This window comes from Trachinotus anak, unplaced genomic scaffold, assembly GCF_046630095.1.
Source record: "Trachinotus anak isolate AG129_WGS33_773 ecotype Australia unplaced genomic scaffold, CSIRO_AGI_Tana_v1 ptg000014l, whole genome shotgun sequence".
In the NCBI taxonomy this organism is placed as follows: domain Eukaryota; kingdom Metazoa; phylum Chordata; class Actinopteri; order Carangiformes; family Carangidae; genus Trachinotus; species Trachinotus anak.
Genome location: NW_027273865.1, coordinates 11993007 through 12010771, shown reverse-complemented (window position 1 = coordinate 12010771; position 17765 = coordinate 11993007). Strand labels below are relative to the sequence as shown.

The following is a 17765-nucleotide window of genomic DNA, read 5'->3' as shown; positions in this document are numbered from 1 at the left end:
TAAAATATGTGCAAAAATGATTAATTAGAGAGCAAGAAATATTGAATTGTGTGCACAAATTCTTTTTTTTCACCTCAGTGAAACCTCCCAGGCTCTGCCACCTGATGATGGCAGTAGATTAAAAAGTCAGATTATTACAGATCATTTTGATTACGATACAGTGTGTATACTAAATGTCATTGATATTCAACGAATGACTCTTGAGATATTTCACTTGAAAGCAGTAGAATGACCTATAGACAAACTGAGAGACAGACACTGCCATGGCTAAAAATGCTTTGGCTCTCCTCCTGTAATATTCATATATATATTTTCACACATGGACAGAAGTGTTTTTTATAGCAAATGTTTTATTGGCCAGTTTAAAAAGCTTGACAACACACTGGTGATCTACAGAGATACCACAGTACACAGTCACACAGAGATGAGAGATAAAAACAGTAACACACACAAACACTACACACATGCACTGACACACACGCACACACACAAACACACCCAGACCAACATGATGGGTTATTGACAAATTTCCAACGCGTATTGTTTCCAGTCTGTCATCAAACACACACACCATTGTGGTTTCATGGTCAGGAGTAAACAGAAGATACATTCAATAATCTGCTGTACAATAATGTAATAGTTACATTTACTTTCCATTGCCTAAAAATACAATACTTTCCCCCCCAGGTTTTATTTTCCATTTTTAGTAATATATCTGATCACATCTTTTAAAAAATTGTAAAGATGTCTATATACATGAAGGAGGGTTGAACGGAATCACAAAAAATAAAGATTAGATCATTCAAATAAAATAAAATGAAAAATAATATAAACAGTTGGTGAAAAGGCAGATGGCAAGCCTTGGTGCTTTCCCTTTTGTCTTCAGTTTTCCATAAAATACCATGGCAACAGAGCGACGGTTTGCAAACAGAGGAAATCAGAGAGTAAGAAGGAGATCAGCTTCCGTCTACATGAGGTTCTGGAAAGAAAGCACACAACTTGTGAGTTATGGAACAGGCGCAAAGGACTGGACCGACAGTGTCATTTAAACACAGGTTAACAAAAACAGGGAGGTGGTTTAATAGTATAGAGCCTGACTGATGCTGGATTTCTTTTAGGCAGATCCCAATATCAGTATTTTTATTCATATGCACACACTGAGCAAACATTTTTGTTGACGCTTTATTTGACAGGTCCAATTTGACTCCAAATAATCCCCTTAGAAGTTTGCTGGAAAGAACCACATAATTTGTTTCTAATTATAGGTGAAATAGTGATAAGTTGCTATATTTCCAATTATTTCTAGTTTAACCCGGAGGATTTTATTCAATGAATAAGAGAACTAAATATGCAAAACGTGAAACATGTCTATAGACAAACATACAAGCATAAATGAAGAATAATGTTTCCAATAATAAATGAATGACAAATCACTGCGATTTAAATGGAGCATTTTCTATCATGGAAATTCATCTGGAAGTCAATAACTCAACACAACTAATTAAACTAACTAAAATAAACATTTTTCAAGGAAACATGAAGAAGGATTTCAAGGAAATTATTAGAAAATAATGGACCTGTAAAATAAAGAGTTATCACATTTCTGATATGGATCAATTTTTTTTTTTAGTGCATTTCCACCACCTGTTTTTATGCACATTTTCGATTTCTGCATGAAAAACCAGAGATGAAACATCAGTAATTTGAAAAAACAGTCAATATCAAAGTTGGTGTATTAATAAAAGCAAAGCATGTAAGAAAACATCCCCGACGTTTCTGCTCAACTAAAGACACGAAAACATCAGATATATCTGGAGCAATGAGGAGATTACAGCCCTCCTCAAGTGAATATATGAAACAAACAAAAATGTCACATTTCCATCATGTTTTCCACATCATTTTTGTTCATTTGACTGGTGCTCGTTTAATTATGTCATGTCTTTGTGTACTCTTCTTCTGAAATGGTTTAATGGCACCCAACTGGAGAATTAGCACCACCAGTGTTTTATCTCCACGGAGAAACTCCTAATATTAACTTACGTAGTGGGTAGGAACATGCATTAATTTGCCTTTTCCTTTGACAATTTTTTGGAAGATCAGTCAAAAAATTGTGTTAATTTGGTTAGAAACTTGACTTATGCAATGGTTCTGTTCTGCAATTTGATGTTACTTATCAGCTCATAAAAAAACTGCATGCCAAAACCGATATGCACCGGAGAAGAGTAAAAACTGTCTGATAATATTGGAGTGGTAATATTGCAGTGCTAAAATATAGGTCAGGCTCTAATGCAGTAGAGAAGTAATCCTGCTTTCCTGTGTAGCTGAGATTATACTGTAAATCTATTTTCTAAATGTGAAATATTGAAAACAAAAAAAGAAAAAGAAAAAAAATGAGGTAATGTGACAAATATTATCTCAAAAAGATGTGATGAACCATCATTTAAAAACGAGCTTTAAAGTGATAGTTGACATGTAGATGGATGCATAGCTGCATTGCTGGTTTGCAAAGTTTCTACTGATCCTTTTTTTTCAGCTGTGAAAACATTACGTCCTTGAAATCAAGCTCATTACAGTTTCCTCCTCCTGTCACCGAGCACACATACCATCTTTCAAGCATATAGGAAGTGAGTTTAATTTTTACAGACAGATTTTGGGTGTCGCACAGTTTTACTTTAATGATTTATTTCATCTTTATAAATTAAAGAATACATGCTTTTTTAAAAACCCACCCTTGTTCATGTGCATACTCTACATTTACACACACAAGAAAACTTCAGACAAACAGTAGACTGAATAATATTTCAATTCCTTATTTTGTGTCAGGAGATTCAACTTAGAGACAGCTGGAAACTTTTCTTGAGTCACTATGTTAGATAACTACTTTTTGGCCCTTGTCCAAATGCCATGGGAAACCATTCACTGTCTCAAGGAAGTTGACAAGCAGCTCAAACTGCTTTCAGTTTGCTGATGAACTGTCTGTGACCCCCACTATGCAGTCATTGTATATTCTGCTGTTCCTACTGTATGTCTAGACAAACCTCATCTCTCCTGCGGCCAGCAGTGGAGGGCTGTGGAAAGGCTCCTCCACCCAGGGACCCGTAGCCTGACATCTGGACCTTGGGCAGGAAGCTGGACTGTCCATATGGGATTACATTCTCATCTGCAGATGACAAACAATTCACTCAATGTTACAGCTGTATTTATATAGGTTAAATCCTAAGTGATGTAGCAGACTGAAAATAGACCCCCTGCTACTAAAAGCAGAGCTACTACTATGGGATAATATGTGTTCGTACACTGGTGGCAGTTGGTTCTTTCTAAGCTCAAAGGGATTTACATGAAGCATCACAATAATATTAATACACATCTATTTGGGATCCAGCTGTTGAAGCAAGATGGCATGTGTTGTGGGGAGAGAAACTGTTCTTTTTTTCACAGATTATCTTTTTTTAGTCTATTGACAGATACTGACTGATGCTGATGCTGCTGAGGTGAATATCACATGTCGTACTTACCCTGTGATAACCACTTTGTAGCTCCTCTCTTTTGGAGTGAGAAATGTTCTCCCCTCTTCTGAAGTGTAGGCGAGTCACTGCCGTCTTTGGTCTCACTGTCCATTCGGCTGCGGGTCAAAACATCTGCCCAGAGGTGCAGGGTGTCTTCTGTAGAGGGAGGGGCTGGTGGAGGAGGGAGTTCTGCATATGATTGATCATTGATGATTAATGCACCACAGAGAGGAAAGCTACTGTAAAAGAATAGTTTTGCTTAAAGTTACATGAGAGGCTGGATATCACTCTCATGCCAGTGTGTTAAACATGAAGCAACAGCCAGCAGCTGGTTAGCTTAGCTTAGCATAAACACTGGAAACAAGGAGAAACAGACAGCCTGGCTCTGTCCAAAGGTAAAACAATCAAATAGTTGTTGAGATATTTCAGTCAGGACCAACATGTTGGACTATGACATGGCACTGCCTGGTATGGTTAGAAATGTTTAAAGAGAGTCTTATGAACAATAATCCTATTTAAATTTTTTTTCACCCTAAAAATGACATTTGATGTGTTACAAACAGTGTGTCACACCTGCTTGGCTGTGTAGCTCTCGCCTGAGTTGTCCTTCCTTGGGCATTTTCTTCTTACTCCTGCATCTGTGTGCCTGGGCTGTGGGGTTGGACTCGCCAGCTGGAGCAGGAGATTGTCCTGACAAGGAAGCACACTGATGTCATCCTCAGGACACTTAGAGGAAACTAAGGAACACTGAGCTGCACTTTGAATAAATGTGACATGATTTTCACGTACAAATACTTTCTGTGAGGTAACATCATAAACTAAATTATACATGACACTGTGAGGTTCTGCGCTGCCTCTTGGGAAGTCATTTCCAAAGATGTGAGGCATTAAACTAAATTCAAACTGACCTTTTCCAAGACTTTCTCCCTTGAAACTGTCTGCCCATTGGCTGGTGTGGTACACCTCACTGGCATCCTGGGCCTTGGTGTCAGTAAACAGATCTGGGTTGGACTGGGAGACCTGGGAACCCGAATGGTGACGGGCCAAGAGGTCAAAGTGCTGTAGCCGCGGACTGTCGCCGGGCTTGTGTGTGTCTCGCTGGGGGGAAGCAATCAGTGTTGCTGCATCTGGTTTGGATGGCAGGCTGGAGAGTTCCTCCCTGGATGTGTCCATCAGGTAGGTTCTGGCAGGCAGCGGAGGACACCAGTCATCATCTTCCTCCTCAGAGCTAAAGGGCGAACAGTGAGTAACAGCAGCATGAGTGTGTGTCTCTGAGGGAAACACTGAATACATGGAATCTACTTACAAGCTTCAAACATTTGCAATACCACAGCGAGGTTAAAATAATTACACCGACAAAAATTCAAGCTAAAACCTCATTCAAGAGCCAGGCGAAGAGTCTACAGCCATGCTAACAGCTCTGCACGGCTGTGCTTTGAGTTAATGCTAACATCAGCTTGCTAACATGCTCACGATGACAATGCTAGCAAACTGATGTTTAGCAGGCGTAATGTTCACTATCTTAGCTTTGTGTGTTAGCATGCTAACATTTGCTGATTCGTACTAAACACAAACATACACCTGAATCATGATGTCATTTGTTTTGCAGGTGTTTGATCATAATCCAAAGTACTGGACAAATTTAAACGGACATTGAGGAAGGTGTTAAATATGGGTTCACCAAGGTGATTACGAATTAATCTGAGGGGGGCGTGAATGTGCGTACCAAATTTCATGGCAGTTCGTGATACAATTGTTGTGACATTTCACAAGGGGTGAAAAAAGGACACAAATGTTAACTTCCTGAAAAAGGAGAAGATCACACAGGTCAGTAAGACTCATCCTCTGGGGGGCACGAATGAACAAAATCCCAATATGACAGTAACAGATATTTCAGTCTTTCAGGTCAAAGTGTAGATAGACGAAAGAACCTGCCATCCACAGAGACATACTAAGATGGCTACAAATATTAAACAGCAGACTTTCAGAGGATGAGACCCACCTCTGCTTTCTGCTGTCACTTCAGTGCTGTCAGGGCTAATTTAATGACGGACGTGTCATTGGATATGGAAAAGTACTAATCCAGACTGTCAGATGGCGGCTAATGTTATTACAAACGACATGGCACAGTCAGTACAGCCCCCCAAACCCACTCTGTTATGTCCACAATCTAATCTGTCAGAACCAGTTAGAGAAGATGCTCCTCTCCGTAACCCCCAAGCCCAATCGACTCGATGCCTCAAGACACAACTGTTGTTAATTCAAAAACTCACCAGACTCAAAACTTCACTCAAGTTTTGTTTGACAGCCTTGGCAGAGTTACAGGGCAGGTTTGATATTCATCTTCCTTAACTCTGTCTGTCATGTAGGTGAAGTCAGAGGCCTTGATGCTAATAATAAACTCACTGAATGAAAATTAGGCAGTACAAAAGGCTCTTGGAGGAGGAGAAAAAGGTCCTTGATGTAGAGCTCAGATTGTAGTGACAAGCCTCACCTGTGCTGCTCCTCTTCTTTGTCTGTCTTTGCATGACCCTTGTCTTTGTTGGCGGGAAGAGGAAGCGACAGAACATCCACCCAGGTGAGAGGAGTTGACTTGGACGAGGACCCAGAGGATTTCTGCTTTACCAGTTTGTCTATAAAGACAAAGCACAGTGTGTCATATAGTCTGTCCACTCTGACCCTTGAGCTTGAAACTGCTGGCTGTTTAAATAATAAATGTACTCAACTTAATACAGGCTTTTAAAACCCTTCTCCTTCTTGCTCTGCCTATAGCTGATGTTTATTTTTAGTCAGTAAATAGGAACAATTTTTCATCTTCAAGAGGCACCTTAAGGTTCCCTTGAATAACTGCATGAGAAACTGCTTGGGCAGTTAGCCTTTACATTCATTTACATTGCTATTTAGTGTATTTTACCAATCATACATCCCTTTATATCAAAATGCACAGGTGAGTGCTTTACTTTATATGTATCTTCTGCTTTTATCTTATAGATATGTAATTCGTCTGTGTGCATAATGTTGGGGTTTGTGGTGTCTTAGTGTAAAGTATATACTGTATTGGTATTGAAACTGATAATAATGCACAGGTGGGAGGAAGCTGTATACATTTCTAAGAATCAGTCCTACACTTGGCAACACTGATCAAAGTACTTCACTGTATTGTCAACAACACTCATCCATACTCCAACTGTATCAGATCAGGTAAATTACATTTCCTCCCTGTCTTATGAAAACAAAATGTACTCGTAGGTAGGAAAGCCTCACCATTGCTTTTCTTGGTATACTGGAGCTTGGCATATTCAGACCCAGACTGACCAGACTGGATGGTCCACTGGTCCAGGTCCTGCTCCAGACCCACGAGTCCACTGTTTGATAGTACTGGGTTGCTGCTGTACGGGTCTGGACCCTGGTTGTAGGACGTGCTGGAGTAGGTGTCGTAGTACGCCAGCAGGTCGTCCTCAGCAGTGGTGTTTATGGTGCTGTAGATGGGACTGTCGTTGGACGCCGTGCTGTGTTTCTCCGACTGGGTGGGGTAGTTGATAATACCAACTGCTGAACATTAAAAGACTTTGTTATATTTTTCATTCATTATTCTGCTATTTCACCAAAAACTCAAAGTCAGGGAGCTCTTACTGTTATAATATCTGTCTGAGTCCAGTTTGCCAGAGCAGCAGTTGACTGAGTCTTTGCTGTTATGAGTGAGGTTCGGAGTGGGCCAAGAGTCAGCCAGCCAGGGGTAGTTACCCATATTTGATCCCAACAAGCCAGGCCTGGAAAGAGAGGTGAGATAATATCAGTACTTTTTTACATAAAACACACAGCAGCAAATATTATCTGCATCAAATCCCAATCTTCATCTTACCCTCCATTTATGATTCCAGACCCTTCACCGTGAGCAAAGCCAACTGGAAGAAGAAAAACAACAGTTATAAATCATGCTTTAGAACAGAAAAGAGGAAACTTGTGTTTATAAATATATATATATATATATATATATATATATATATATATATATATATATATATATATATATATAGAACAACTCTGATGTACATCTACATGATGTATATAGATCTCCAGATATATATATATATATATATATATATATATATATCTGGAGAGCTATACCATTTAAATTCAGATGATAACAGAATCCATATTAAAATGTGACATAATACAATCTAGTCATTAGTATGGCAGCAATCGTCAGTGTGCAATATTTATGGAAAAATCTGACTTAATATGTTTTTCTTAAGGCCTTGGGCCATCCATTGAGTATTTATGAACATGAACAAATATCTCTCAAAGTCAGTAAACAACTGATGTGTTTACGTGCTTCTGTGCCAAAGGGCATATTCTAAAATAAACTGTATGTAGTGGTTACTGTTTACATATGCTTCAGTGTTTTGCTTTATTCCTGCCATGAAAACTGCCCAGTGGGGATAAATACATTTAATTAACCGAACATGTGATGAAAGTGCAGACATTGCTTTGCAAAATATGTACTAAAATTTAAAACATTCATCACTGCTGGAGATATCCCCAGTGGTCTATAAGGTAGTTTGTCACTGTCACTTGTCGAAAATAAAATCTGATGATTTCCTCTACAATAGCTGAAGATTGTGACTTCTTTCTTTGATGAACTAAAGATACATAATGTATAAGATGTGACACAGTGCATCTGACAGTGTTTGAAAATCTTCCTGGGTCACGTCACTTGAAAATCTTTTACTTTTTACAGTTTATTCTTTAAGGAGTAACCTGTCTGACATCAGAGACAGAAAGGGGCAGATAATCTTTAAAAACAAGTCACATTTCATTTCAAACTTTCCATTAAATGCTTTTAACACCCAGCACCTGTCATGATACAAGTCATAGTGTGTTCTCCCACTCACCTGCTGGCGTGTATGCGAAGGACGTGGTGTAGTGTCCCAGCTGCTTCCTCCTGCGGTGACGACAGTACAGCCAACCACTGAAGCCCATCAGCACCAACCATGCTGCCACGCCCAGTCCTGCGATGAAGGCCGGCTGGCGGACGACCCTTGTGATCTGCTCTGATATGCTGAGATTGCCACCTGTCTTCACAGGCGTTGTAGTCTTGTCCAATGGGAGAGCTGAAAGACAAGTAGACAAGTCAGTGCAGCCACATGATACACAGAGAAATTTCAAATTGTCTTCATGCCATCCTGCATCCTTTAGATTATGCAACAACAATCTAGTGACACTTTAAAGGAATAGCTCAACATTTTGGGAAACATATCCACATTCTTGCTGAGAGTTAGATGAGAAGATCGATATCTCTGTCATGTCTGTACAATAAACATGAAGTTATCACCAGTGGCCAGTTAGCTTGGCTTAGACTGGAAATGGGAAAACAGCTAGCCGGTATTACAGGGATCCAGCCGATGCGATGTCCAGATTGTGCTCAGAGCTAATCCCCCAAACATGAACATCAATGTTAGTTAAATGACATACCACATAAAGAGGAGGTGGGGGCAGGGGAGGGAGCTGCAGCAGCAAACAGTGCGCTGGCATGTGTGTGATCATCAGAGTAACTGTGAGAAAGTGTCAGATTACATCTGAATGAGAATGATTAGCTGCACAGCTGTGAATGAGCCAATCACTGTTAAGTATATTGCAAACAGCTGGAGCGAATCAGCTAATACAGCGTGATTTGCTTAATTTTAAACTTGTTGTCTGTATGGATAAGACAAACAATATATAAAGTTTTAATTTGTGAACTTAAGAGGCGGATGATTCCGTTGGCTTTGGAGCAAGACAAGCTGTTTCCCAATGTTTCTAGTCTTGAAGCTAAGCTAACTAGCTAAATATATATAACTGCCTGCTAGCTGCGGCTTCATATTTACTGTAAAGACATGAGAGTGATATGAATCTTCTCACCTCACAAGAAAGTAAATAAATGTCATAGTTCCCAAAATGTTAAATTATTCCTTATGGAATGCAATAAATGGTAAAGTGAGAAGGAAAATATATCAGAAAAATATAACACAAAAAGCAACACACCTCCTCTAGACAACTACCTGTCTGGATAATTTTATGAGTGACAAGACCTTTTACTTTGGAATGATAAAAGCAGAGAAATAGAGGCCGGAGATCCTGCTCATCCTGCTCATCCTACTCATCCCCCAAATGCTATCTATTATCACATCGGAAAAAATGCTATTCTAATCTACAAAGTACAGTTTTAACAAACTTCTCAGCTTCACTGTGACTTCCTGACGAAAACACTTCACATTTTCACACTCAAAACATCAGCGCTGATGACGCCTAAGGCAAAAAGTCACAGCACAATCACCATTCGCATCTTGCCATATTTCTCTATCTGCAGTAGCTGTAACAGTTTGAGTGACTCACCGAGAAGCAGGCTGACAGGCGGACTTTGAGCGCCCACACCCAGGCTGGTCACAGCAGCCACCCTGACGGCGTAGTGGACGTCGGGCAGCAGGCCTGTCAGCAGGATGGACAGAACCGCTCCATCCACTGTTCGGTTTATCTGGTTCTCCTGATCCATGCCGCTGCCCAGACACCAGACCTGATTGACACCAGACGTGGTTTATGTGTGAAGTTTAAAACACGTAAACACATGAAGGCATTAATTTATCCTGCACATCATCTGATAAGATGTGGCCTGTTACTATAAAAAGACAGACTGGGCGCTTTTCATTTTTTGGCATTGAAGTTTTATCTGGTAGTACTGGTAGTTGGAGAATGACAGCAGAGATGAAAGAGAGCAGGATGTCAATGCAATGACAGTTAAAAGCCAGACACTATATAACACTGCAGTGGAAGAAATATCCTGATTTCATAATTAAAAGTAGCAACACCACAATGTTAAATTACTCAAGAATAAGTCCTCAATTTTTATTTAATTATTTAATTTTTTTCTACATTTTACATGGGCTCAAAACAAGCCCATGTAACTCACAACTGATTGTTTTTAAGGTTAAATGTTGGTAAGATGTCAAAAATAGTGACAAATGTTCATAATATCAGTCATATTTTCAAATAACTAACTTATAAGTAAATTAAAAAGCAAGGCAAGTTTATTTATATAGCACCATTCAGACACAATTCATGCTTTACAGAGGCATGGAAAAACATTAAAAATAAAACATGACATTATATTTGCAGTTAAAAACAAATCTGAATAACTAACTCGGTAAAAACAAACTTTCTCTTTAAGATGAAAAGTTTTCTTGTTCACCTCAGCGTGCACTCCTTTACTAAATGGAGCCCCGGCTCTGAGACAAACAGCACTACAGAATCTCTTTTGCCGACAGACGCAAATGCACCACAGCTTTTTGTTACACCAGGATGAGCTTCTCTCAGCTCGCCAACATTTTCCCTCTGGGTGAAATCTCACTGTGGGTTTATCTGCACCGGGCACAACCCAAAGTTGCTCCAGAAATAACCACCTTTTTCGGTGGTGCTGCAGTGATAAAATACATTAAACAAGCAAAAGCAATAAAAAGATTAAAATTACTTAAAGATAAAAAAGATACTTGAGTCTCTGCTGACTAGACTAAAAAGATGCTATGCATGCAATTTATTGGTAAACCACAGAAAATAGTTATGTTTTAAGCTCTGATTTAAATAAACTGACAGTTTCAGTTGATCTCAGTATGATTGTTATCCAGTTATATTACCAGATCAGTAGGGGCATGTAAAGAGTAGAATATTTCAATGTAAAATAGAGAAGAATCGGCACAATCTACAATGAGCAAACTTTTTTTTTTGAAATGAATCTTCCCTGACTTTTTTTTTTCTGTTTAATGAAAACACTGAGCTGTAATGGAAACATATCCTGTAATACCTTACAACAGATTCGACATTTCATTTTTCACACGTAAGCCTTGCACAAAACAGCGTGTGTAGTTCTCGAAAATTGAACGTTTAAGTGGATTAAGTGTGATCCTTGCCTTCAGCTGACGAGCCAAACATGCAGACACAGATGGGAGGAAAAATCAAAACAATAGAACTGCATGTTCAATTTCTGTGTCTTTTCTTCCTGAGAATAGCAGCCTGATGATTAGTAATCAGTGTTGTGCTCGTGCTAAGAGACAGATAATCAGAACTGAGTGTTTTTTCGCAGAGCAAACAGATGACAGAGACAGTCAGAGCTCAGCTGAGAATCTGATGACAAAATTCAGGCTCTTTTGGCGACAGCAGCGCTTGTACTGGCAGCGAATAAGAGGTAATGAGTAATTACTAATTGTTTATTAAAGTTAGTGTTTTTCATCAAAACAACTAATTTGAGCAACACAGAGTAATGACTGTGTAAAAATGCAAACATCATGGATTAAGAGAACAATTTGTTCCACTTATATTTTTGCAGTCTACGGCTGCGTCACTGGTTCTTAAGGGGGAAATAAGCATCAGAGTCTCAGGAGTGCAGTGTAGTCACCTTGTACTCTCGAATGATGCCAGTCTGAATGTTATGGGGCGGAGGCTCCCAGGACACGCTGATACTGGAGCTGTTGGTGAGCTGCACCACTGATACAGCCTGTGGAGGAGCACTTAAAACTGGAAACAGAGAAAAGAAGAGCAATTATTTTAGCATTGTTATTATCAGTGTGATGATAATGCTCTATTTTACAGGTGAGTAACCTCAGAATAATTTCCAATAAGTTTCCAGAATGAATGATGTGATTTGGTACTAATTTTAGAGAGAATGAAAATGAACATGAAAGAAAAGCTTAATTCAAACCAAAACAAATATTAATTTATTACTTTATTATTGGAAATATTATTCTCCACAGATATATTTTCTTGTTCTGCGGACCCACTGAGTAAAAGACTTAGTAAATTATGCAAGAAAATAAATTAATTTGAAGTGCACTGATTGAACATGATGGTTGTAAGTGAGTTATTATTTCGTAGTTATTTCCAGGGGACTTTTGGAAATGAATTGGAAGTTGTTTTTAATATAGACCCATAAAATTGTGACCCGCTTTTATTTCCTTTATTCTCACTAACACTTTTGGCCGATTTTATTTAACTTAATTTAACTCTACTTGAAATTATTTATTTTTTCTCATCATGATTTCAAATCTTTACATTTCTTGACAGTGATAAAATTGAATAATTCACAATCATTTAAAGGAATAGTTTGCTTGTTGAATTAAATTTAATTAAATAAATTTTACTTTATTTATACTGTAAATGTATACTTTAAATGACTATTTTATGTATATTAAATTTCAAGGAAAACAGCTGAAAAACAACAGTCAAAACAAGAGCACCAAATTTAGCTTGTTGTGGCTAAAATAAAATTTAACTTTTCTTTCACCTCGTAACTATTTCCTGTAATTGAAATACATACATTTTGATGAATTAACTTCTTGGTAATGTAGTTTGTTATTCCACATAAATGAGTTAGTACCCAAATCCAGTCAAGGAGAATAAAAACAGCTTGCTAACATCATGCTACTGCTACTCTCCTAGGCCTAGCTAAGATGGTAGTTACCATCTTAGCTCATTCATTTTTTGGTGTAGTTATACTCTTGAATCACATATTTAAATGTAGTAAATTGTGAATTTATAAATGTCGAGGTCATCATTAACTGGTGATCACTAGACAGCAGAAATAACACATTTTATATGCTAATACATTTTTTCCATCATACTCCTAAGTTTTTCCAAAAGGCAAAGGGCAGGTCTGTGTCAAAGATTTATTTGTTGTTGTTGGTGTAAAAAAAAATGGTCTAAAAAAACATAAAATGATGGCATTACATCCTATGTATCTGTTACACAGTTTACCCAGTCAGTCAAAACCTTAACCCCTTTTTCTCTTTTCAGCTTCAACTTTTTTGTACTTATTACTCTCTGATTTTTTATATTCCCAAAACGAAATTGCAGGACATTTCTGAGCTACTGACAAAGTAACTGATAAGCTTTTCTTACCCTCCTCAGGGGTACGTAGCAGAACCATTAGGCTGTCATGTCCTTGCAGCTCATTGAAGTAAGGGCGTATTTTGACTTCATACTCTGCACTGCTGTGCAGATCTACCAAGATGGTACTATGGTCAGATGTGTCCTCCACATCCTGGACCAACCAGGAGTTGCCGATAGTCCGGTAAAATATACGGTAACCTTGAACATACCGAGACTGACGGGCGACCTGAAAAATGTTGGCAAGACAGAAAAAAAAATACAAAAAACTAATTTCACATTTACATCACTAATCAAAGTGCAACTGCCTGCGTTTCTACTTCAAGTTAATCTGTTTGTGTCGATTCATGTTTGGAGGAATTTTTGAAGTAAACTTTTTCATCAGCCAAGTATCCAACTCACAGTCCAAGAAATCCTGGCACTGGTAGGAGAGAGAACCACAGGTTTCTGCAGGTAGACAGACACCTCTCCTAACTCTCTCTGCACCTGTCTGTGGTCCACACCCTGTTCTGTGGGACTCCCATCTGAAACAACAAAGACGCTCATTCAGTCATGGCCAACAGAACAGCTGAATTGAAGCTATTCAGCAAAAAAAGAAAAAACTTTATGATGAAGTTCAACATTGCTCAGGGCAGAAGAGTATCATGCTGAATAGGTTTTCGGGTTTCTAAGTCATGAAGCACATTATCTTTGCCTCAGCGCTGCGTTCAGTATCTGTAATTTCTTTGTTTAAAAATAGAGACTGAAATCAACATTGTACAGTAGAACTCATTTAATACAAAACAGAGGGATTATATTTACTTATGTAACTCACCCTGCGTCCTGACAGGCTCAGAGATCGGGCTGGGGTCGCTAAGTCCGTAAGAGTTGACTGCTCGGACAATGAAGAGATAGACAGTGTTGGGGAAGAGTCCGACAACTGTGTGCCTCTCCTGCTTCACATGGTCTGCCACAGTTTGCCAGGTGCTGCCCACTGACTGGCTGCAGGAAATAAGTGACATTTCGTTGTAAGAAACAAGAACATGAAAATATTTAATCTCAAAATGTCAATCTATGGAGTTTGATCGTGAATTAATGATTAAATATTTTAGGAGGGTGTCATGGTGTCACACTTGAAGGTCAAGATCTTTATCCGGGAGGCGTTTGCTGCCTTTAAAATGATAATTGTAATAAAACACACAGTTGGCAGGCAGTCTATAAGTGCTGTCTCAATAGGCAAATGTGCTGCCCTCCTTTCTTTCTGTGAATTCATTCAGTCCTGTTATCTTGAAAGCACAGCTTCATTACCATGTAATTTTGAGATAACAAGGTAATAGGTTTGATCACAACTCTTGGCCCACTGCTGATAAAGTGATAGCACAGACAGATGAAAGCAGAACAGACAATGTCAGAAAGAGAGATCTGAATTTTACATACTGGGTAAGACACAGGCAATATGGCAGTCATAGTCACCTTTATTAAGCCACAAAAACATTTTTTTAAACCTTGTGACTATGAGATCTCAAGCTGAGGTGATAAATAAGTTGGGGTTAGGGAACTAAATAACTAAAGGTTATTCGCACTAGTAAATAAGTATTTTTTTTTAATTAATTGATAAATTGTTTGGTCAGAAAATGGTGAAAAATGCCCTTCACAATTTCCCACTGCACATGGTCCAAGAGTCCAACAATATATTAACATCAATCGACTATTTGCCAAAGAGTTAGTAGTAGATCGATACACTTCCATGTACGCTAAATATGACACTACAAACAGTAAGCTTAGCTTATAAAGTCTGGAAGCAGAGGGAAACAGCTAGATCGGCTCCTTCCATATGTAACAAAATCTGCAAGTTACCTTAAAGATCACTGAATAATGTTCCATCTGTCTGATCTATACAAAAAATGAAGAGTGAAAATGAAAATTTGTGGTTTCCCTCAATCTTTATGCTAAGCTAACCATCTCCTGGGTCTAGCTTCACATGTAATGGACAGATGTTGATCTTCTCATCGACTTCTCAGCAAGACAAAGAACAAAAAACGTCAACCAGGACAGAGTCAGAAATGCAAGGCAATCTAAACAATCTAAACACATTGCCATGCATCTTAGCAGTCACAACTGAACGAACGAAGAAATGAATGAATAAGTATATCATTGTTTGCTTGTTGCACATGGTCAGGCTCAGCTTGCAGACAGAACAATGATGTTTTATTCCTTCTTTTTATAGCAGCAGGTTATATTGACTGCATCTGAATGAGTCCAGGGAGGATAAACGCCTGATGTTGTGCAGGAACAGGGACTATCAAACAGCATGAGCACGATTTAACATCTTCCTAAACTCCGTGGAGAAGAAAATGGTGAAGTAATTACAACAAGCAGGCCACAGCATTTTCCCATCATCAATGTTTTCCCCCCTTCGCAATCTTTCTCAGCAAATGTTCTCAGAAGAAACAGTTTTGTAAATAGTCATCCTGCTTTTTTAAAAGCTGCAAATGGAGTTTGGAGTGAAAGCTACAGTGGCTGCTTTTACATACATCCTCCATCCACATTTTCTTTTATTTAAATCAAAAAGAGAAATGTAAGTATTGTTATGTATCATATACAAGGAGGGATACCATAACAGAAAAATATTGTTTTGTATTTCTTCCTTGTCCTTGTCCCGCTGATGCCCGAAAACAAACATTTGCAAGCAATTTGTCGGTGGCGGAGCGGAGAACAGCCAGCGGATCATGATCATCAGCTGTGCATGTAAGTCTGCAACACTGAGATTTCTTTCCACATAGAGCTCACTGGAGTTTTGTTTGTTTTTGTTTCTCTGCACTTGGTCTCTACCCTCTTTCCTGCTTCTGCAGTGAGTGAACTCTCCAACTGTGCTAGCATCCCTTCCTTCCATTGCCCCAGGACAGGACAGAGCTGCCGAGCTGACCACTGCAGTAATTGTCTCCTCTCTCACTCACTGTCTGTCTCACTAAAGCCTCTGGTTGGTTGTTAGAGCTGCTGTGGCTCTCCTCTGGATCCCGCAGCTAAACACTAACGCAGCGAGTGTCACGGTTTCACTTCAGGACGTCACTTAGCAGAACTGTCTCTCCCTCAGGCGGAGATGAGTCATTCCCGAACTCTAATGACTCTAAATGAAGCAGACTTCATTATCTGGGAATAGTCTGAACTAACAAATAAAACGGAAACAGAGAGAGTGTGGATACAGTTGAAACAGATAGTGACACCTTCATCAGGCGTGGAAAATTAAATAGAGGCAGTCTGTGCTGAGCTTTATCTCAGACGGAAGTAAAATTTGGTTAAAGTTACATAAATTATACATGAAAAAAAGAATTAATGTTTATTTTATGCTACCATGATTAGCAAAGTAGCAAAACAACCAGACAGACAAATGCTGTGTCTGGATAGGTGGACTTATGACTAATCTTAAAGGGGTGTTCCACCAATTTCACATCTACAAGACAACTTACTTACTAATAAGAGCACTATACAGTATAGGCTGTAAAAATGGTAATATATTCTGCCCTACACAGTCCACTCTGGTGGCAGTTTATTAGACACACCAAGCTAAAACTGTAATACATCCTCCCTGCATGAATGTAATATTGTCCTGTTTAAAAGAGGTGTTTTAAAGAGGTGTCAATTCAACTTAATGATTTGATCATTTTGGAGGTGGCAGCTTGTGGTGCTGTTGAACTGTACTGTGTTACGTGGACAGGAGTTTCTATTGTTTTGTCCACTCTATTTATATCATTGAGGGTAAAAGCTAAATAACAGATGCACCTCACTGTCATTCCCATTTTTAAAGAAATGAAAATTTGATTTGTCCTTCTCTGGACTTTACAGATGTTGAAGTTATTATATTCTGGTCTCAGCCAAAATAGCCTACACCATCCCACTCAGTTGGCAGTTTATTAGGTACACCTAGATAAAACTAATTCAGCCTAATACAACAGATTACATTACTACTCTGTAGGATATAAAGCGATACAAAATACAGCTGCACAACAACACAGTTGCTGACTCTGTTTCTGACACTAAATAGGTCAAACAGGATACCAAATTAGAGAAATGTCAGCATTTTAGAATATGCAGTTTGACTCTCATTATATCTACAAACTAAAAATCACTGAAAATATTCTCAAATCAGATATATCTGTCTTGAAATATGATTCAAAATGGTACTCTACTTGACTGCATACCTGAAAGCTTCAATAATGTAGGAGGTGACAGCGGCCCCGCCTTCGTGTGGGTTGGACTGCCACGTGAGAGTGACAGTGTTTTTGGTCACCTCGGTCACTACAGGCTTCTGCGGGGGCCCCGGAAGCTGGATGAACTCAGACACTCTGGATACTGGAGGAACTCCATCTT

The 17765-nt window shown here is 38.8% G+C and overlaps 1 protein-coding gene across 3 annotated transcripts in view; it reads right to left on the bottom strand.

Annotated features, from left to right (window-relative positions):
- Positions 1–330: 330 nt before the first annotated feature.
- The window catches only part of LOC139631791 (roundabout homolog 2), a 52182-nt gene continuing 34747 nt past the window's right edge, over positions 331–17765 (bottom strand). Inside the window, exons 11-26 of one of the 3 annotated variants that reach the window (XM_071496339.1) lie at positions 17597–17765; positions 14233–14399; positions 13821–13942; positions 13431–13647; positions 11932–12050; positions 9882–10059; positions 8402–8620; positions 7369–7411; positions 7140–7276; positions 6771–7058; positions 6001–6139; positions 4415–4734; positions 4080–4196; positions 3516–3695; positions 3039–3160; positions 331–979 (exon numbers count right to left, since the gene is read on the bottom strand). In XM_071496339.1, coding sequence (XP_071352440.1) covers positions 968–979; positions 3039–3160; positions 3516–3695; positions 4080–4196; positions 4415–4734; positions 6001–6139; positions 6771–7058; positions 7140–7276; positions 7369–7411; positions 8402–8620; positions 9882–10059; positions 11932–12050; positions 13431–13647; positions 13821–13942; positions 14233–14399; positions 17597–17765 — 2549 coding nt within the window. In that variant the 3' untranslated portion in view covers positions 331–967. The remainder of the gene's footprint in view (positions 980–3038; positions 3161–3515; positions 3696–4079; positions 4197–4414; positions 4735–6000; positions 6140–6770; positions 7059–7139; positions 7277–7368; positions 7412–8401; positions 8621–9881; positions 10060–11931; positions 12051–13430; positions 13648–13820; positions 13943–14232; positions 14400–17596) is intronic. The other 2 variants (XM_071496341.1, XM_071496340.1) reach the window with 2 other exon arrangements.